At 36.2% G+C, this 20,330-nt stretch overlaps 8 protein-coding genes across 9 annotated transcripts; 4 read left to right on the top strand and 4 right to left on the bottom strand.

Moving 5' to 3' along the window:
- Positions 1-62: 62 nt before the first annotated feature.
- On the top strand, positions 63-1,652 carry LOC104726453 ((S)-8-oxocitronellyl enol synthase). Its single transcript, XM_087471819.1, has 2 exons — positions 63-252; positions 373-1,652. Exon 2 carries the CDS (start codon positions 381-383, stop codon positions 1,521-1,523), a length of 1,143 nt encoding a protein of 380 aa, XP_087327945.1. The 5' UTR covers positions 63-252; positions 373-380; the 3' UTR covers positions 1,524-1,652.
- Positions 1,653-1,935: 283 nt separating this feature from the next.
- Positions 1,936-5,178, bottom strand: LOC104726455 (protein DAMAGED DNA-BINDING 2). Its single transcript, XM_010445324.3, has 11 exons — positions 4,785-5,178; positions 4,400-4,490; positions 4,163-4,290; positions 3,949-4,071; positions 3,758-3,846; positions 3,521-3,641; positions 3,352-3,443; positions 3,129-3,258; positions 2,778-3,026; positions 2,498-2,694; positions 1,936-2,386 (listed from the first exon to the last, which is right to left on the bottom strand). Exons 1-11 carry the CDS (start codon positions 5,028-5,030, stop codon positions 2,158-2,160), a joined length of 1,695 nt encoding a protein of 564 aa, XP_010443626.2. The 5' UTR covers positions 5,031-5,178; the 3' UTR covers positions 1,936-2,157.
- A 468-nt stretch (positions 5,179-5,646) lies between these two features.
- Positions 5,647-7,114, top strand: CPT4 (Undecaprenyl pyrophosphate synthetase family protein). The gene is made up of 3 exons (XM_010445325.3): positions 5,647-6,305; positions 6,398-6,465; positions 6,546-7,114. The coding sequence occupies exons 1-3, from the start codon at positions 5,904-5,906 to the stop codon at positions 6,991-6,993; spliced, it is 918 nt and encodes a 305-aa protein (XP_010443627.1). The 5' UTR covers positions 5,647-5,903; the 3' UTR covers positions 6,994-7,114.
- A 45-nt stretch (positions 7,115-7,159) lies between these two features.
- On the bottom strand, positions 7,160-9,240 carry LOC104726457 (dehydrodolichyl diphosphate synthase 3). Its single transcript, XM_010445326.3, has 4 exons — positions 8,895-9,240; positions 7,953-8,190; positions 7,807-7,874; positions 7,160-7,726 (listed from the first exon to the last, which is right to left on the bottom strand). The coding sequence occupies exons 1-4, from the start codon at positions 9,050-9,052 to the stop codon at positions 7,282-7,284; spliced, it is 909 nt and encodes a 302-aa protein (XP_010443628.2). The 5' UTR covers positions 9,053-9,240; the 3' UTR covers positions 7,160-7,281.
- A 1,344-nt stretch (positions 9,241-10,584) lies between these two features.
- Positions 10,585-12,211, bottom strand: LOC104726458 (dehydrodolichyl diphosphate synthase 5). Its single transcript, XM_010445328.2, has 4 exons — positions 12,027-12,211; positions 11,583-11,811; positions 11,261-11,328; positions 10,585-11,175 (listed from the first exon to the last, which is right to left on the bottom strand). The coding sequence occupies exons 1-4, from the start codon at positions 12,188-12,190 to the stop codon at positions 10,731-10,733; spliced, it is 906 nt and encodes a 301-aa protein (XP_010443630.1). The 5' UTR covers positions 12,191-12,211; the 3' UTR covers positions 10,585-10,730.
- A 1,558-nt stretch (positions 12,212-13,769) lies between these two features.
- LOC104726459 (E3 ubiquitin-protein ligase AIRP2) lies at positions 13,770-16,294 on the top strand. The gene is made up of 6 exons (XM_010445329.2): positions 13,770-13,936; positions 14,025-14,464; positions 15,071-15,221; positions 15,314-15,380; positions 15,485-15,725; positions 15,809-16,294. Exons 2-6 carry the CDS (start codon positions 14,397-14,399, stop codon positions 16,023-16,025), a joined length of 744 nt encoding a protein of 247 aa, XP_010443631.1. The 5' UTR covers positions 13,770-13,936; positions 14,025-14,396; the 3' UTR covers positions 16,026-16,294.
- Positions 16,295-17,035: 741 nt separating this feature from the next.
- On the top strand, positions 17,036-17,523 carry LOC104726460 (uncharacterized). The gene is given in 3 exon segments (XM_010445330.2): positions 17,036-17,139; positions 17,255-17,347; positions 17,349-17,523. Coding segments are annotated over 3 exon segments (201 nt in total). The 5' UTR covers positions 17,036-17,106; the 3' UTR covers positions 17,424-17,523.
- A 79-nt stretch (positions 17,524-17,602) lies between these two features.
- LOC104726461 (putative NAD(P)H dehydrogenase (quinone) FQR1-like 3) lies at positions 17,603-19,183 on the bottom strand. 2 transcript variants are annotated; one of them, XM_010445331.3, is made up of 4 exons: positions 18,981-19,183; positions 18,646-18,720; positions 18,107-18,466; positions 17,603-18,031 (listed from the first exon to the last, which is right to left on the bottom strand). In XM_010445331.3, the coding sequence occupies exons 2-4, from the start codon at positions 18,669-18,671 to the stop codon at positions 17,794-17,796; spliced, it is 624 nt and encodes a 207-aa protein (XP_010443633.1). In that variant the 5' UTR covers positions 18,672-18,720; positions 18,981-19,183; the 3' UTR covers positions 17,603-17,793. The 2 variants fall into 2 exon arrangements, with proteins under 2 accessions (XP_010443633.1, XP_010443634.1); XM_010445332.3 differs by having other exon boundaries at positions 18,646-18,714; positions 18,981-19,180.
- Between the last annotated feature and the right edge of the window lie 1,147 nt (positions 19,184-20,330).

A 20,330-nucleotide genomic window follows, 5' to 3' on the forward strand; every position in this document is an offset into this window, starting at 1 on the left:
AAACATATCTTCTTCTATACACACAAATATTGCAAGCAATATAACTTATGCCATCCATAAAAATAATGTGTGGATTATTATTAACTCCATTTTTTTCGTAATTTTTCAGAAGAAAAAGGATTGTAACATGAAACTCTAAAACACTGTTGACTTTAATCTATTTGTATTATAAAATTGTGCTTAGTTATGCTGAATCGTAGCTGTTTCCAAAGCAACTTGCTTTAGATATTCTAACATAGCCTTTAAAAACAGGTAAGCATCGAGTCTTTAAACTCTCCTAAAACCCGTTGAATCAGTCCCACACATTATTTTTTACTCTCTACGTAAATGTTTATATAAAGCTTCGATCGTAATCAATTAGTTCTCTAATAGTCACAACAATGGGGTCTGAAGATGGAATCTTGATGAGAAGAAACGAAGTAGACGAGAACGTCGCGTTGATCTTTGGCGTCACCGGACTCGTTGGTCGAGAGATTGTAAAGAGGCTATTAACGTCTAAACCAAGATGGAGAATCTACGGCGTAGCGCGAAACCCGGAGATCAGTTCATTGACGAAGATGTACAATTTCATCTCATGTGATCTGCTTAACACATCTGAGACTAAACAGAGATTGTCTCCATTACAAGACATCGTGACTCACGTGTTCTGGGTCACGTGGTCTGGTGAGTATCCATTGGATAGCGACAAGTGCTGCCTTCAGAACAAGATGATGCTTACAAACGCTTTGGACGCGATTCTACCAAACGCTACGAGGTTAAAGCACTTCTCGCTTCAAACGGGGATGAAGCATTACGTGTCTCTTGTCGGAGAAGGTTCGAGTTTGTGTTATTACAGCGAGGAGTGTCCGAGGAAGAGTTCTGGGAGAAATTTCTATTATGTTTTGGAGGATTTGTTGAAGGAGAAGATCACTGGTAATTCGGTTGTTTGGTCGGTTCATAGACCCGGTTTGCTAATGGGAAGCTCTACAAGGACTCTCTACAATTTCATGGGAAGTCTTTGTGTTTATGGTGCCATGTGTAAGTATTTGAATCTTCCTTTTGTGTTTGGAGGGACAAGAGAATGTTGGGAGGAGAGTTACATTGATGGGTCTGATTCCAACTTAGTCGCGGAACAGCATATATTCGCTGCAGCGAGTGGGAGAGTGCGAGCGAAAGGTGAAGCCTTTAACGCCATTAATGGGGTAGGTTTCACTTGGAAGGAGATTTGGCCTGAAATCGGGAAGAAACTTGGAGTGCAAGTTAATGAAACTACGATGTTTGATGAAGGTTTCTTGTTTGATAAAGAGATGGGTAAGAGAAAGCATGTGTGGGATGAGATTGTGGCTAAGGAGAAGCTTGTTCGGACAGAGATTGATGATTTGGCGAACTGGGTTTTCATGGATTTGCTGTTCAGATTTCCGTCTAAGCTTCTTGGGAAGAGAGAGAAGGTGGAGAAGTTTGGGTTTAAGAGGAGATATAGAACCCTGGATTCTATTTTGTATTGGATTGATGTGATGAGAGATGAAAAACTCATTCCTATGTAACACATGCGGCTATTGTTGTGACTGCTAGGTTTGATTAGCAATGTAAATCACTGTATGTATTTGATCACCAATGCTCCCTCCCTTATATCACTAACAGAACGAGTATATGAGTAATGAGTTTTACACAAACCTTGGTTAAAATCAAAACTGCAGATAACCAAAGTTACATTCAGATTTTAATGGCGCGTCCAAAAATTTGTGATGCATTGACAAATATAATAGGATGAAGTAGTGGCAGACCATACTTGAAACAACAAGATGATTTGCTGGAATCAGTTTGTTTATTAGTTAGTTGTTTTTTGATACAGATGAGTGTTAGCTGTCAAGATGACGTAAGAGTAAAGACTTTTCATCCCCTGTTTCCACTCATCCATCACTCAGTGAGATCAAGAATCACTTCAACAACTAAAAGAAAACAAAAGAGAACCTTCTTACTGCAATTCATACTTTAGATACACCAAAAAAAAGTTGAAGAGAGTCACACAAAAGCCGATCATGCCCTTAAAAAAGGAAAGCAAAATCGCCGGCCAAAGGCAAAACAGGGCATGCTACTAAAACAGAGTATGTACAAGAGAACCTACCAAAATAAAACAGAGTACAAGTTAGCTATACATAAAATACTTCTTTCTTCATCTTAAGTTTTTGTCTTCCGAGTAGACTTGGTTGTTTTTGCTTGAGACTTGTTGACTTTAATGTTTTTGCCTTTAGAGCTAAACATGTCATCATCGTCGTCTTCATCATCGCTGCCACGCTTGTGCTTCTTTCCTTTCTTCTTGCTTTCACTAGAACATATAATAATCTTCTTATCCTTCTTCTCCTCAACCATCTCTGTTTCCTCCTGTGGCCGCCAAATGAATAGGGACCTGAAGATACCGGAGTTTGAAACCAAATCCACACCAATGAGATTAGTCATCAAAACAGTTTTCACTAATTAGTTACTCTCATAACTCGTGGGTAATAATAAACTCACGAACCTTGAACTTCCTGAGGCTAAAACATCATCACGCGGATGCAACTTGTTGACTGGAGTAATAGTTGTTATGTTTGGATCCATAACCTCTGCAACCAACTGTCCATTGCTTGCATCAATGAAATCTATTGGGTGAAGAGCAGTTCCGTTGAAGTTTTCACTTATGTAACGGCCAATCACAATGAGCGACTCCGAGGTATCCTGCGGATGAACATATAACAAATGCTACATAAAAGGGAAATCGATGGACAAGAAAACAAGAGAGAGAGGTTAAAGTATCAAACCTTAGGATCCCATTCAGCTTTGAATGGCGTCAAATGCCGATTAAAATCATGGCTATGAACAATCTCTCGGCTTGGCAAATCCAAGTTCCCAAAGATCGAGTCCCATATTCGAATACGGTTGTCCTGACAGGTCGTGAGGATTTTTGTGCCTGATGATGGAGAGAAATAAGCAGAGTTGACTACTCGCTTGTGTGCAAGATCATTCAGAGAAGCTTTAGGTTGAAGTTTACGCATATCCCATATCCGTGCCTGAAACCATAACCAAGCAAATCTATTGAACAAGTTCTGACAGAAATCATCTAAACGAGTCCAAAGTAAAAGCATGCTCTTGGTTCTCTTTGATAGACTTACAAAATGATCGTTCCCACAACTGAGAAGAAGCTCAGGCTGGACAGGGTTGCAGTCGAGTCCAACAACTTTGCTTCCTTGCTTGTGTATCAGAATTGGCTCACCCGTACTGTTATTGGTACGATGGTCGATCCTTTTATCACAAGAAGATAAGTCTGACGTTCATTTAAACAATAACAAAGAGGCTAGTAGTCTACAAACAGTTTAAGGAGATGAAATCACTTACATGTGAAGAAACCCAAAATTATCAGCAGCTAGCACCAAACCTTTCTCTGGGTTAATATCCATACCGTACAGCATTTTCCAACTCTTTTGGCCCTATAAACCGATGATATGTCATATCAGCATAATGGCTCATACAAGACAAAATCAGAGAAACGAGTTGATGGTGTGACCTGCCATCCATCGGGGTTGAGATTCAGCAACGTTGATGAGATTCCAGTTTCCAGGTCAGTATAACCAATTGTTCCATCAGAGGATGCAGAATACACCATGTCGTCATTTGTGGGACTAAACCTGCATACCGACAAGAGCAGGGAAATTTGATTCAACAAAAGACTCAAGATTTTGTTTCCAGATATAGACATCTAAATGGAGATGTAACATTACATCAGGTACAATACGATCCTTACCGCATATTATTAACTTGTACGATGTGTATGTTTCCATACACATTCTTCTCATACACTTTAGCAAAATCCCAGACTCCAATTTGCCCTTTCTATTAGAGAGTGTACCATACAACCAACAGAAACGAAAATAACAATGAGAAGATAGATGCAGAAAAATTTGTAACATATGACACTTGTTCAATTCTAAAAACCTTATCTCCAGAGAGAAGAATGTTATTTCTTGTTGGATGGAACTCCAAACATGTAACACGTCTGCTGTGGTATCGAATGACTGCACAATGAACTTGATCCGGTATCACATATTTTGGTTTGATCTGTATAGCACAAATAGTTCCATATACTCCAGTCAACAAAAATCTCACTACGCACCAAAATGCAGTAAGAACGGCGTGCAAAGAGACTTACAGGGGGAATCCTCGGTTGGAGTTGGCGCCTGAACACAAAGTCAATAGGGTTCTTCGTATTCCTATGCGAAGTTGGGAGTATTCCGTGGTCAGTAACCACTCTATGAGGACATGACATTGTAGTGTGGCCTTCAATTGATGCAGCAAAAAGCAAAAACATTTGAGTAAATTAACATTTTCTCCATTCGCCATCATACACATATAAGCAAGAATCGAAAAGGAAATGTGGATTCTTTACCAGGCATTTTGCATAAGAAGCAAGGTTTCATAGGACAATCGACATAGGTTGCTCCTTTAAATCCAGCTTCATGCCCAGGCTGCTTACAAACCTATATAAATCCACCATGGAACGAACAACAGATATAAAACAATCAAATCCAAACACTAAAAATCCTCTGTCTCTACATCAAAGTGAAGAACTTTAAGTAACAATGAGGCGAATTTGAGACACTTTTGATTAAATTCACTCCTAGGCAACAGTGGCTACATCAGTATGTTTTGAAATCAAAAGCAAAAATTTAAAGTCATTTTCTTTGATTGCATAAAGCATAAACAGAATTAGAAATGAAAGCAGTTGAAACGTCGAATAAGAAAAGCTAGGGTTTTTTTCGAAGAGGGTTTACTTTGCAAACTTTTTTGATAAGCTTAACGGTAATGGGTGCTTTCCCTTTGGCTTTGTTCTTCTCCAATTCAATTTTCCCTCCATTTTTAACCGCTTCATCTTCTTCTTCTTCTTCTTCTTCCTCCTCCGACTCCGACAAAGGGTACTTATCTTCTTCTTCCTCTTCTGACGAACTTAATTCGGAATCTGTATCTCTGGCGATGATGATTTCAGGGTCCGTTTTCCTTCTGTTCCTCGTTATACCCATTTTTGGTTTTTAAAAAAATCACACGACCCGACAAAAAGGAATGAGAGAATCAAACTGTTTTGTTTCTTTTTGGGTTCGATGACGACTGACGACGACGCAGCGTGGGTGAAAAAAACTAAAGCCGGTTAGGTCGGTGACCGAACGGTTCAATTGGATTTTACGCTGACAAAAACAATTAAACTCCCAGTTCAATTCACCATTATACCCTCTGAAGATCTATGCCTTTACTATTTACTTCGCTGATTACCTAAGGTTAGTTCTGGTATTTAGTTAAAGGTGTGGTGGCGGGAGAAGTTAATACGTGGCGAATCACAGCCCGGATAGCAAAACTCACGTGTTATTACGCTATTGGGCCTTTTTATTCACTTCGGCCACAATTTTCATTTATAAAATCAGATTTTTTGAATATAATTTGGTTTTGGATTTGCTATGAGAATGTTGTGATCGATATAAATCAGAGCTTTATTACAAATTTACATTTATATGGTAGGAGCTTCTTAATGCATGATAAAATCGGAAACGTTAGAGAGACGTGGACGAATAGTATAACTCGTATAAACCACACAAAAAGAGAAAAAAATACTAAGAAAAAAAACAAAAGCTTTGGAATATATCTCTTTAGTCTTTAACGATAAATTTTGTTTTGTGGCGCTCAATTTCGAAAACAACATACATGAACATGATCGTCTTTAAAAAACAGAACAAAAAAACACACGGCGTCGTTTTCAAACCGCCTCACCAGAACCATCTATGGAGTTAAGAAACTTCCAATTTCCAACTAATCTTCTCCGCTTTTAATACAATAATGCTTCTTCTCTTCTCCTATCAAACTCTTACCACAACGCCTCGAGTGAATAAATTCTCTCTTTTAAGATGTTATCTCTACGAGTCCCTACTCCTACATCCTTCCGGCGATTGCATGCCGGGCGATCGCGGTTAAGTAGAGACTGTTTATTCTCTTACTCGCCGAGTTTCGTGAACAGAGGAGTCAGACTAAGAGTCAGATCTACCAAATCGGAGGTTGCGCTTACGCCGGCGGAGGAGGAAGAAGAAGTAACTCTGCCGGAAGAGCTTCAGCCGGAGCTGATGCCTAAACACGTGGCGATTATAATGGACGGGAACGGAAGATGGGCTAAGAATCAAGGTCTTCAACCTTGGGATGGTCACAGAGCTGGCGTTGAAGCTTTGAAAGAGATCGTTGAGCTTAGTGGTAGATGGGGCATTCAAGTTCTTACAGTTTTCGCCTTCTCTACTGATAACTGGATCAGACCAAGGGTGAGTTTACTTTAGAACCTAATTCTTCAATTTTGCATATTACACAGCTTTCGATCTTGATGCGATTTGAAGTTATATGTTTCTCTCTGCAGATTGAGATTGATTTCTTGTTTAGTTTATTCGAGAGATCGCTTAAATCAGAGTTTCAAAACTTAGCCAAGTAAGTTTATTTGTAATCAAGAATTGTTTTTGATTGATTATATTTATGTTTCAAGAACTTCATATTTTCGAGTGTTTTAGGAATGATGTTCGGATATCGATCATTGGAGATTCATCGAAACTTCCGAAATCTCTGTTAAGATTGATCAACGAAGTTGAGGAAGGTACTAAGAACAACACCAGGCTTCAGCTGATCGTAGCGGTTGGTTACAGCGGGAAATACGATGTTTTACAAGCGTGTAGAGGTATTGCTCAGAGAGTTAAAGATGGTGAGATTGATGTTGATGAGATAGATGAGGGACTTATCGAGCAAGAGTTGGAGACGAATTGTACTGAGTTTCCTTATCCGGATTTACTGATAAGAACGAGCGGTGAGTTAAGAGTTAGTAATTTCTTGTTGTGGCAATTGGCTTATACTGAGCTCTTCTTTGCTCAAGAGCTATGGCCTGATTTTGGGAGGAGCGGTTATGTTGAAGCTTTGATGTCGTTTCAGCAGAGACAACGACGCTTTGGTGGTCGGAAATCTTGATTTTTTTCTTTTCTTTTTCTTGCAATAAACTGCAATGGGAACTGTATATGATTGTGTAATAATGGATGTGTTTATACCTCGAGAACACTGCTTTCAATAAGTCTTTGGGATATTACAGTTACTTGTATTGCAAGATTCATTTTTAGTTTTGTGTAGGCGAAGCAAGAAACAAGAAACTGCATGGCTGATTTTATTCGCAATTTTTCGATTTATCTACACAAAATGTATGAAAGTACAATGATCTCTGAAATTAGAGATCTCACATGAACATAGTGGAGAAAATGTGGATCAAACTCGACAGCCAAATCGCCTTTCCCTGCGCTGATATGAAACCAAGGCCTCAACAAGCTTATCCTTATCAAAATCAGGCCAAAGGACCGATGAGAAGAAGAGCTCGGTATAAGCGAGCTGCCACAAGAAGAAGTTACTAATTCTCTGTTCTCCACTTGTCCTAATCAGTAGATCAGGACTTGAGAACTCGGTGCAACTTGTCAGAAGCTCTCTCTCGATCATTGCCTCGTCTACATCTTCCTTTCGGATCAATCCAGCTTCTGATTTATGAACAATACTCTTGCAAGCGCGTAAGATGTCTAATCTCCCGCTGTAATCTATTGCCAAGATGAGATGCTTCTTTTTATAGCTTTTCGTAGCTTCCTCTATCTCGTGGATTGTTTGGCGTAGAGATTCAGGGATCTTTGTTAGATTCCCGATAATAGAAACTCGAGTTTCCTCTCTGAAAACAAAAAGATCTTGGTAAAGAGTGGGAAGATCACATGTTAAACAAACAGAAGCTAAATGGAATTGTATTTATACCTTTGGAAATATTGGATCTTGGACTTGAGGTAGTGTTGGATCAAAGACATTAAGCACTTAACCTCAATCTTAATAATACCAAGGAAAATGGTTAGTGTCAATAATTGTATGAGAATTTAAGCTACTTTGTCTAAAAAATGTCACACCTTGTGTCTGCCCCAATTCTCTGTGGAGAAAGCAAAAGCTGAGACTGTATGAATCCCCAATTTGAAGCAGAGCTCGGAAAACTCTATAAGCCGTTTAGCTCCGGCCTCATGGCCTTGCGACGTCAGCAATCCTGCCCGTTTGGCCCATCTCCGGTTTCCATCCATTATCACTGCCACGTGTCTCGGCATCAGCTCTCTTTGTAGCTCCTCCTCTCCGACCACATAAGTTCCCTCGTCACTTACACAAACACAAAAGACCATATTAACTATTAAGCATTGTCATCTTTTAACAAAACAGAGCATCTGGTATTTGTGAAAGCTCTGTTTATATTTACTAAACATGAAAATCTTAAGCGCACGTTATCTGTTTGACAGATTTGGAAACATTGCCAGAAATGAACTTAGTTTATTCTGGCTTTCTTCTTTTTCTTCTACTACCCAAACACACACAAGGTCGCACTGGTCACTCTGTTTTTCTTTGACTCTTAGATGAAACAGAGGAACTAAACCAGTAAGTAATATCTCTGCTTAGTAGATAACTATCATTCAATGAAGTTTTTGATGTCATTGTGCAGTGAATTTTATCCAACCCCATTTTTAACCGCAAATTATAAAAATAAATAATCAAAAGAGAAGCTTGAAAACTTTTCAGTTGAACTATGATCTACCTAAACAGTCTTGTTGCAAAGAAGAATTTTTATAAAATATCTCTAGTTAACTATTTTGGTTACACTTTGTGAATATTTTTTATGTATAAACAAAATGGTATTTATTATAACAAACTGAAATAAAACTTCGTAATATGTTTTCTTGAATAACTTTGTAAACATATTCTAAGAAGTAAGTAAAAGTGATTAAATCATTCATCACAAGTACAATTACTATTTGGTTAGTTTTGAGAAGCCAGCAAAAAATGTGTATCAGTTCAACAAAAACAAGTACCGTTTGTAGTTGTCATCATCGTCTCTCGAAGCTGTGAATTTGATGAATCCAAGGAGTTTAAGCAAGGAAAGAGGGAAGCTAAAATGGCTTGTGATGATGAAAAAAGAGATGAGAAACACAAAGAGGAGAGATAAAAGAGAAGAGAGAAGAGACAACATTGTTTTGCCTCGTCGACGTATTAGCTCGATCGACTCATTGAAAGTTCCTCATTATATAGATAATCAAAGACATTACCTTGATCGATCAAACCTTCTGTCTCTTTACTACGTATTAGACAGGCCATACAACTTGTACGTGGAGATACTTAATTGAAAAATATTTTTTTTAATGTCTAACCACCAAAAGTAGATCCATATTATATCTTTGGTGATATTTATATGTATTTGTTGATAAAAGATTCCTGATACATCACTATTAAGCCGTATTACTAGACCCCTCTAAGAGTATTATTTGATGTAATCGAACAAATCGATTTTGTTTTTCAGTTGGTTAACTGATAAATAAAATATCTTGTTAAACTAAGTCGGTATGGCCATTGTTGACAAAAAAAAAAAAAAAAAAAAAAAGAAACTAAGTCGGTAACACTCCACTAAAGTTGTTGACTTTTTTTCTAGTGTTTTGTAGCTTAATTCGTTAAAAAAAAATCTAAGTCGGTACCCACTAACGATTTTCAGTGTTTTGTAGCTTAATTCGTTAGGTGTGATTAGATCAATAAATGACACGTACATGTTCCTAAAAACATTTTCCTGTTATTAAGTATTAGTTACAATTAAACAAAGTTATGCATTGTTCGTTTTCTACAACACTGCTACCAAAGTTAGCTATCAGAAAGAAAAAAACAAGCAGAGAAGAGTAATTCCTTTGCCGTAATCTATTCAAGTGTCGCCGGAACTGTCGATACTCTTTTTAAAACTATTAAAACTGTCGCTGTTATTTGTCCTTCTTTTTAAAAGTAATAGGAATCGCCCGTTTTCAATTTTCAGCGGTACCAAACTAATAAATCAGAGTAAAATTTGGATTGCCGGTGGAGTCGCAGCATCGTGGGAAACGAACATGACCTATTAGTATGTCGAATCTCCCACAGTAATCTATGGCCACAATGAGATGCTTCTTCTTGTAGCTCTTTGTAGCTTCCTCTGTCTCTATGATTGTTTCTAGGAGAGATTCAGGGATTTTTCCAAGATTCCCGATTCCCGATTCCCGATTAGAGTAGAGACAGCATTGTATAGAGAGTGTGAAGAGTAGCAACTAGCAAGTGTTTGCATGGATTATAGAAATGTGTGAGTATCGTCTTTATAAGAAGTAAGTTTTTGATTACTAGCGCTGGTTGTTCCTCTCGCATTTTTGGAAACTATGCCATAAATGAAGTTGGTTACATTTCGATTAAGCATTGATATTTTTATTTTGCCTTTTTGGAGAAAAAGACTAGTAATTTAAATGTTCATTCAATGAACTTGTCAGTGTGGTTATAAATTGTGGTATCTACCTTTCAATTTTCAAACTATTTTGTGTCAATTGAGGCGGCCGCTAAAATCTTGAGGAACTAACCGAGTCCAGCCTTGAAGTTTGTATATGTTAAGTATAAACCTGGGATTTAATTAGGCCATATTCTGGAATGCATGTTTACGTTTATATGTCAAACTAATGTAGTTGCCAATTTTAGAGATAACACTTACCAAAATAAATCTCATTTTAAAGTTGAAAATGAATTTATTGAAAGTTAAGAAGCATTTTTAAAACAAACACAAATATTTTTGTCTCATGAAACAACTGTATCGCTACGTACTATTGCATCAATTGAACAATTTTGATTACTGAGACATGAAAATACAAAGTTTAAACTCTTCGACCAAATCGCCTCTGCCTTTGCTGATACCAAGTCAACGCGTCAAGATACTCAGCTTCGCCAAAATCAGGCCACAAAACATTAGGAAAGTAAAGCTCAGTGTACGCAGATTGCCATAAGAAGAAGTTACTGATCTTTTGCTCTCCGCTTGTTCTTATCAGCAGGTCAGGGTTTGGGAATTCGCTACACTTTGTCATCAACTCATTTTCCATCGCCTTTTCGTCAATGTCCTCCACTTGAATCAACCCGTCTTTCACTTTCGTTGCAAGATTTTTGCATGCTTGTAAGATGTCAAATCTTCCACTATAGTCTATAGCTATAATGAGCTGTTTCCCTTCGTAGCTCTTTGTAGCTTCCTCTACCTCTTCTATTAATCCTAGAAGCGACTGGGAGATTTTTGCGCGGTTCCCAATAACTGAGATCTTGATCTTATCTCTAAAACCGTATGGGAAAATTAACATCAGGACATAACTCTTCTAAAGAGGATATATTAAAACAATCAACATGTTGGAATATATACCTTTGGAAGTAAGGCATTTCAGACTTAAAGTGTTTCTTAAACAAGGCCATCAAACAGTTAACTTCATCCTGATCAAAGAAAACGAAAAACCGAATCAAAATGGAAGTATAAAGAAACATATATATAATCAGTGTTAGTAACTCAACCATAGTTAAAAGAAAAGTTTTTAAGGTCACAAATTTGTATCACCGGCGGTGAAAAGAAATAACTAATTAGTAAACATGTTCTATTCATATGGTCCAAAACTTATTGGTGGTTACTCAAAAGCAAAAATATCTTGAACCGTTTTGCTAAAGTCATATATCATTTCTCCAGTAATCACCTCAGGCCTTTCCCAATTTTCAGTGGAGAAAGCAAAGAGTGAGATTGTATTTGTCCCCATAGCAAAACAATCCTTAGCATTCTCCATGAGCCTTTTCACTCCGGCCTCGTGGCCACCCGATGTCCCGAGTCCACGTTTCTCCGCCCAACGTCTGTTTCCGTCCAATATAACCGCCACATGCTTTGGCATTCTATTTCTCGCCCGTTTCTCTTTCTCTCCCAGTGGACCACTACGTACGGAATTAAGAACAAAAAAATGTTTGTAGACTTTCATATAACAAAATATAATATGCACAAACGTTAAAAATTCAATTGAGCAATATGGACTCACACGTGGTTGAAGAATCCATAGTTAGTTAATTTGAGAATATATCACAAAAATAAAATAGACGGAGCTTTAATTAACACGTACGTAGAAACTATATATGATTAATAAAAGCACTACCGTTCGTCGTTTCTTTCATCATCGTATTTAGAAGCTGTGATTTTGAAGAATCTGATTATATTTTCCAAGCAGAAAGGAAGTCTTAGACGCCGAGAAATGAAGAGACCAGGGATGAGAAGAAATAGAGCAAGAAAAGTAAAAACAACAGAAAATAGAGACAACATTTGTTTTTTTTCTGTCTTTGTTTCAATGTTTTGTTCGAATTGGAGCACTCGTCTAAGTACTTAAAGAGAGCTACGGGTTGAAAGGCGCACATGATCGATGGAACCTTCTCTCTCGCACTCGCTCGCTGTCTCCTCTTGATGCTACGCAAAGACAGATCATACGTAATTAAGGTTTAATAAGATCTTACGACACTTGGAAATCACTACAACGTATCGTCACGTGATTTTTTCATTGAACTAAGACATTTGTATGTGTTCATGCTTTGACTTTTTTCCGTCCAGTATAACTTCATGGTTTTAGCATAAATGTCGAGCTAATCGTATAGATATAGGAGTTCATGCTCTGACAGTTTTGTTTGCATGCATCGTTTATATCTTCACGACTTCATGTGATGACGTCGTTAAAAGAGAAGATTAAAAAAGAAAAGAAAGAAGGAGCACCGTTTTTAATTAGCAGTGTGCAATGTTTTAACTTTTAAGCAAGCACACATGAGTCTCACGCGGATCATGCGGTCCTTGGTTACTGTATACTAGCTAGAGTATAATTAATCTTTGTTTTACTTTCAACTATTGTAATTTTGTTTGTTTATATTCCCTTCATTTCAAAATATAAGATGTTTTAGAGAAGTTTTTTGTTTTATAATATAGGATATTTTCAAGTTTTTATGCAATTTTTAGATTAGTTTAGTATTTTATATTATGCAGTATTGTTTCTAATTGGTTGAACTTGTTAAAAGTAAAAACTTCTTAATATGCATGTTATTAGTATTATTTTATATTCCACTAAATTGTAATCAACTTATTAGTTACAGTCTAAATCCTTTTTTTTCTTAATCTCACTACCTACTTTAATTATTGCAATGCATAGTGGGATCACTAATAAGGAGATTGTTGTGGGCATTGACATTATCCACTTTTTTTTTTTTTGATACCTCTTCTTTTATTTTACCCCGAGACTTTTGATCTATTTTTATTGATAAATTAAAATATTGAAAAAGATTTTTTTTTTTTTGATAAAATATATTGAAATGTTCTTGACATGTGGGAGTCTTCAATATGGTATTTTCCAAGACTTTTTATATTCAGTTAAATTTAAAAAACAAATGAAAATTATATAGTATAAGATTTAGTTACAAATTGAAAAGAATAATGATCATAGAATAAATTTGGATTTGATTTTTCGTAAGAAGGTTATGCTTCCAAGTAACCAAGACGGTTGAGTCCACAAACAGTCAGGAAATTTAAGAAAATAAAAAATTAAGAACAAAAAGAACATAGGTATATATCCTTATTTTATACTATAAATGCAATAACAATAAACACATGGTACACATTTGCATCAATGTTTGACATACATACTAATCAAATGAATTGAAATCTCTTGCATCAATCACTATCCTCCAACCTTTTTACGTGGTTCATCGTAACAGAGACATATGTACAACTTTAGGACCTCTAAAGTTTATCTAGTTAAGTTGGGGACGCCTAAATCCTACTAATATCTGATAAATTTTATAAAATATCTGCGTAGTAGAATCGATATCATCTTCCAAACCAAGTTTTATCCCTTTTTTTAGACATAGAAGAGGAAGACGTTACATTACTGTTTCTCTTGTTGTTAGTTTTACATCTTTTAAAACCGTGACTGTAGAGTATTTATCATCACTAACTTTTTTTTTTAGTGAATACAATAGGTCAAACCGTCAAAGTGATACTGCGTGACATACTCTACTATTTTACTATAAGGTAATGTCAAATTATATTACAACCAGCCAAGTGGCAACCGTCTTTTAATTGAAACTGACGAAAAAACCATGTGTACGGTCACACACAGGTGATTAAACCCTGCTTTGAAAAGAAGGGTATCATCGTCATTTTACGTAAGTTTCGCGACTTTTCTTGAAAAGGCAACTTCGAGAATCGTAGCTGATAATATAAAGTGCTCATCAAGAAAAATCCAAAAAAAAAAAAACACTCTTCTCCTTCTCTTTCTGATTGGGCCTAGAAACATAAAACTCCTAGAAAGAAGTCTTTAATTCTTTATTTTTTTTTCTTTTTTTCCTAAATAAAAACTCAAGAAGAAAATTTCCTTTTTTGTTTCGATGCTTTGAATCACCATCATCGTCGTTTTTGGCTTTCTGTGTAATTTCATTCATTGATTCTCTCTGTTTCGTTTGATGGGAATTACTATTATTGTTCACCTCCTATGGCGAAGTTGTCTTTCAAGGAATCTCTAAAAGCTCTTGAAGCTGATATCCAACACGCTAACACACTGTAATATCCTCCTTCTCTTTCTCCACTTTTGAATAATTTATTTTTACTCTTCTCTCTCGTTGTTGCTTGATTTTAGTTTCCTTTGTTTGGTTTGCATGTAAGAGAACAGAATTAAATGGACTCTTTTTTTTTTTCGTGTTAGCAGTATGTAGCTTGATATTCTCATAGGTCCATCACTAGTTGAGAAATTGATAACTGTGTTAGGGATTTATCTAGACTCGGAACTGTTTTTAGTACAAGGAGTATATGTTTAGGCTCGTGTGATGACTTTCAATTGATTCTTGAGATTTCTTCTTCTTCACTAGTTGACTTGAAGCTTAGCTGAATCAGTAATGATCTAATTTAGGACCTTGGCTGCTACTGCTAGTGTTACAGGCTACAACAACTTATTGAACTTTTAGAATGTTTCTGTGATTGATATCAATGTTAAAGCTTTGACAGTTCTGTGACTTTTATGGGGATACATTAACCGATGATGAATCCTCGAACTACTACATTTGTTGTTTGAATATTTTCATGCCTTGACAAAAAAAAAAAATCTGTTTTATAGTTAAATGCTTACTATCTTGATCTCATGTTTGTTAATTTCTGAAATTTGAATAACAGAGCTTTAGATCATCCTAGAGAGAAGGATGGAGCGCGTGTTCAGATGAGATTATCTTACAGCCCGGCTGCTCATTTTTTTCTTTTTCTTGTACAATGGACTGATTGTCACCTCGCTGGTGCCCTCGGTTTGCTCAGAGTTCTTATCTATATGGTACTTCTCCTTTTCCCATTTGTCTTACTACGTTCAACATACTGTTCTTGGTGATAGTTTGATTAACCCGTTGAGCTATATATTTGGTTCAGACTTATGCGGATGGAAAGACCACAATGTCGGTTTACGAAAGAAAAGCCAGCATAAGAGAGTTTTATGGTATATGTTTCTTTTGCGCTGATATAAATTTTGGTAATGGAGGATGATATAGTTACTTAGTTAGTATATGCTCATGGATTTTTGTCTGTCTTGGTGTTTATTAGCTGTGATATTTCCGTCGTTGTTACAACTCCAAAGAGGTATTACAGACCTAGAAGACCGCAAACAGAAAGAAGTCTGCAGTACGAGATACAGAAAGAAGGATGAGAGTGAAAAGTGTGAGCTCTCGAAGATTGAGGTCGAGAGGGAAGAAGAATGTGGAATCTGTCTGGAGATGAACAGCATATGCATGGTCGTGCTTCCCAACTGTACTCATTCTTTATGCATCAAGTGTTACCGCGATTGGTAAGTCACACTATCAAAGCCTTTGTAACCTTTTGAATTAATGCAACCGGTTTTCTGAAAGAGGGTAATGTTTTTTTACTTAGGCGAGGGAGATCACAGTCATGCCCTTTCTGCAGAGACAGCCTGAAAAGAGTAGACTCGGGTGATCTCTGGATGTTTTTGGACCAAACCGATACAGTGAATCTCACTGCGATCACTAGAGAGAATCAGAAACGGTTGTTTGATTACATTGAGAAGCTACCGCTCGTGGTTCCAGACCAAATGTATGCGTCTTCTCCTCACGATTGTCATCTGAGGTAAAGGCGAAACACCGGTTCTGATCTCTATGTGTATGTATTTAGAGTTAGTACAAGTACTATAGTCCCTCGTTAAAACTATTTTCTTTACCATCATTATCTTGGGAAAGTTCCCCTTGTGTACGTGCTTTTTGTGCATTTAGCTGTGGCTTCCCACTAAGCTTGTGTATATTTTAAGTAATCTCTTCTTCAAGAAGAGGGGGTTACTGGTTACACTTACAACTAATTTACATTGGATCTTGAATAAAAATGATACTTTCCCACGCAAAAAAATTGTTCAAATTCATATGGATGGATTCAGTCAACATAACCCGACCCCGGTAAATGTTAATCGGGTTGAGTCTGGGTGGATTCAGTCATCATAACCCGACCCGTTAAATTCTGCTATACGCGTATCTCCGGCGAATTATTAAAAATTCCCGATTTAAAGGCAATTGCAATTAGGGTTTTACTCGGCGAGGATCGATTCAGTAGCGATGAATCCATTGACAATGGTGAAGCAGACACAGATGATTAACGCGAAAGAACTAGATCTAGGGATCTCCGACGAAGCATCATGGCACGCCAAGTACAATGATAAGGTCCCAATCAGAGTTTACAAGAACACAAGACTTTAACTATTTTTCTTTTTATTCATTATCATAATATTGTAGAAGTATTTATACATGTGAAGGGTGGCTATAAATTAGGAAATATACATGAATCAAATATTTAACATAATCTACCAAAACGGCAAAACCTAACAACAATAATAAGATCACATATGATATTCTCATTGTTTCTAATCTTATTCTAATCGACACCGGTTTACTTCGGTTATGTTCTCATCATACAAAGATTTAGCCTACGTTTACGTCGGACGCTTACCGTACGACCTCACGGAGGGGGTGATCTCCTCGCCGTTTTCGCACAGTATATAAGTTTCTTCTTCTCACATTGTTTGAAAATAGTATAATAATGTATGGTGGTGATTCTTATTCTGAATGTTTGTGGTTTCAGTTGAAGAAGATATGGTGAAGTTGTTGATGTGAATCTTGTTCGAGACCAAGGAACTGGAAAATCAAAAGGATTTGCTTTTGTTGCTTATGAAGATCAGCGAAGTACTAATCTTGCTGTTGGTCAGTTCATGATTAAGCCCAATTCCTCTCTATGGATCTTTTTTTACTACTACACGTTGTTTCTCTTAATTCATCTTCTTCTCTCTTGATTGTAGATAATCTGAATGGAGCTAAGGTGTTGGGGAGGATAATTAAAGTGGAGCATCGTTGTGAATACTTAAAGAGAGAAGAAGAGGAATATGATGAGACAAAGAAGAAGAAGAGAGAAAGGCCCGTGGTGTCTGCAGAGCTTTTCAGAGAAGGGAGTGTACTCGTGGAGATTCTTGCAAATTTTCTCACGATGAAAACGTAAAATTAGCACAATCTCTCAAGAATCAAATATGTTCTTACTCATTGATTTTGTATTTTGATTCTTTTTTACTTTATATGGACAGAGAGGTGCTAATACCGGTTGGGGAGCTGAAGATCGGACAAGTTCCAGGTGAGATTGAGTAAAGAGAATCATTATGACATACAGAGGATATATAGGGATTGTTCATATTGATATCAAGTGGTAATACTTTGCATGAGTAGCTAGAATCTATGGGAACTAAGATTTGTTGACCATTTAGCTGCATACAGATGTGTGTATAAAATGTCAAATCTTATTTTCAGTTTTCTCCTTGACATTTACAGATTGATTAGTAGTATATGAAACACACAGTCGCTTTGGTTCTAGGCAGTAGAACGTTTCTTGAGTTTCTTGGCTATTCCAGCAAAGTACTTACCATGGTAATTCGCCTGCTGAATCTCCAGCTCAGTTGGCTCGCGTGAGCCATCAGCTGCATAAGTCCCTGACCCATACGGCGAACCACCTTTCACCTCTCCCATCTCGTACATGCTTTTACCAAATGTGTACCCTAACGGTACAAATATCATCCCGTGATGAGCCAGTTTTGTCACTGCCGTCAGTCTGCAGATCAAAAAGTCAATCAGTGCTTGCCTTTGTTGGTCTAGCTTTTGCTATCTATTAGAACTATGTTCTTACGCAGTGAGTTCTTGGCCTCCACCGTGAAAACCCGTACTCCAGAAGATTCCAGCAGGCTTCCCAGCGAGAGCCTGTGTAGTCCAGAGACCACTTGTATTGTCAAAGAAAGTCATGACCTGTGATGCCATCACTCCAAACCTAGAAGGAAACCCAAACATGAATCCATCAGCTTCCGCCATTTGTTCTGGTCGAATATCCGCTACATCGTCCGGTCTTGGAACAGCCTTCACTTTCTCCAGTATTTTCTCTGGTAATGTCTCTGGCACTTGCCATAGTGTTGCTTCCACTTCTGGAACAGAGTTGGCTCCTCGGAGTACCTCGCGTGCCATTGTCTCAACATGGCCGTGCAAGGAATAGTACCTACCACCAGACAAACCGTAAACCAGATCTTTCGTCAAAACCAATCTGGTTTGAGGATTGAAAACCAGATTTTTCAATCTGTCTGGGCCAGTAGCATAAAATCGCAGATTTATATTGACTAGAAAATGATCGCCAGTTGATTAGCTTGGCATGGATTGGTTGAAACTTGAAAGACTCACACTATATAAATCTTGGTGACAGCCATAGCTTAGAGCTTGAAGTTGCGGACAAACCAAGAATTCCTGCCCCTGAAACTAAGGAACATAACACTGTTATGTGATCCGAAGCTTTTCGATGATCGAAATGGAAATTTCTATATCGACGAGAAGACATTGATATATTCTCCTTGAAGGACCAATAATTTTTTATCAACATGTTCGTTTTTTCCTACACCTTCACAAGTCTTGACTAAATTTACTCGAAATCAGAACTTTACAAAAACTGACATTATCAGATTTCCAAATAAGAATTAACTCCTATACATAAAGTAGCAATTCTGAGGAAAATAACTAACCTTTGTGAAAGAAGGAAGAGGAGGAGATGAAGAAACAGTTTGGTGAAGATGATCTTTTAAGAGCTGTAGATGACGTGGCAATAAGTTTGACCGACCATTTTTCTTATATCGGGCTTATCATCTTCCAGCCCAATTAATGTTTAATGTCTCTCCTCCTCTTGGCTTCTGAATAATTTTAGTCAGACAATAATAAATCTCATGATTAAGAAAATTAGTAACAGACAGTATATATAGTTTACACAGCTTACTGATAACTCGTTATTTATAAAGTTATCCATATTTACAAGGTATAATATACAAGGTAAAATATTGATAACTCGTTATATTTATTGTTATATATATTTTAAGATATAATACATATATTAATTTTGTCCAAAAAAAATAAACACATAAATTAACAAATTCAAAAAATATTGTATCCATATCCATAACATATAATAAATCACATTTATTGTTTAATATAGTTACTTTTAAAATATTCATATGATTTTCTATATTGATAGAGTAATTGATTATGAAGTTAAATATTCAGCCAATTATAATATTTTCGGTTGATTTTATAGGTTTTGGTATAAAAATTTATTCTAAAAATTTGAGACTATATTATTTAGTTGCAAAAAAAATCTATGATTTTTATTAATAAATGTAATTAAAATAATATCTTGATTTTATAAAGTTTTGAAAAATGGGTAAATTTGCAACTTATATAAATAAATTGTATTAATACTAAAATCAAAACAAATTATTTGGAATATTCATTTTATAAGAAAGAAATACATTGGAGTAAAAACCACACTTATTATGTTTTACAGGTAACGGAGAAATACATTCGAAACACATTTGTTTGCAAAGAAAAAAATCTGTTCGGACCAAAGATATATTTCTTAAAGATGTAAAAATACAGTGATACCATTTTGGTCAACATACCATTTGATACAATGTATTTAAGACACACATGATGAATTGTATGATATTTGTTCACGTTAATCCCCTATATAATAAAACGGAAGTACAGAACATTGTTTTGTAGACTATATAATTTTAATAGGTTGGTTACAAATAGGTTATACATTAATGATAGATTAATTAGTTACAAATAAGTTATACCAAAAATCTTAAAAAGAATATTCTAAAGAATCATATCATCTAACTTACCATATTAATTTCCTTTATTAAATTATTCATCAAATAAAATATTTTGATATTTAACTTAATATATTAATTTGTTAACTATCATTATACTTCACCTTTTATTTTTATATATGAGTCTATTTTGTAAAACAAATAAATTATCATATTATTTATTATAATTAAAAATAGTTTTATTTTCAGATATACCATAAGTTGAAT

Source organism: Camelina sativa, chromosome 11 (assembly GCF_030686135.1).
Source record: "Camelina sativa cultivar CO46 ecotype springtype chromosome 11, ASM3068613v1".
NCBI lineage: Eukaryota > Viridiplantae > Streptophyta > Magnoliopsida > Brassicales > Brassicaceae > Camelina > Camelina sativa.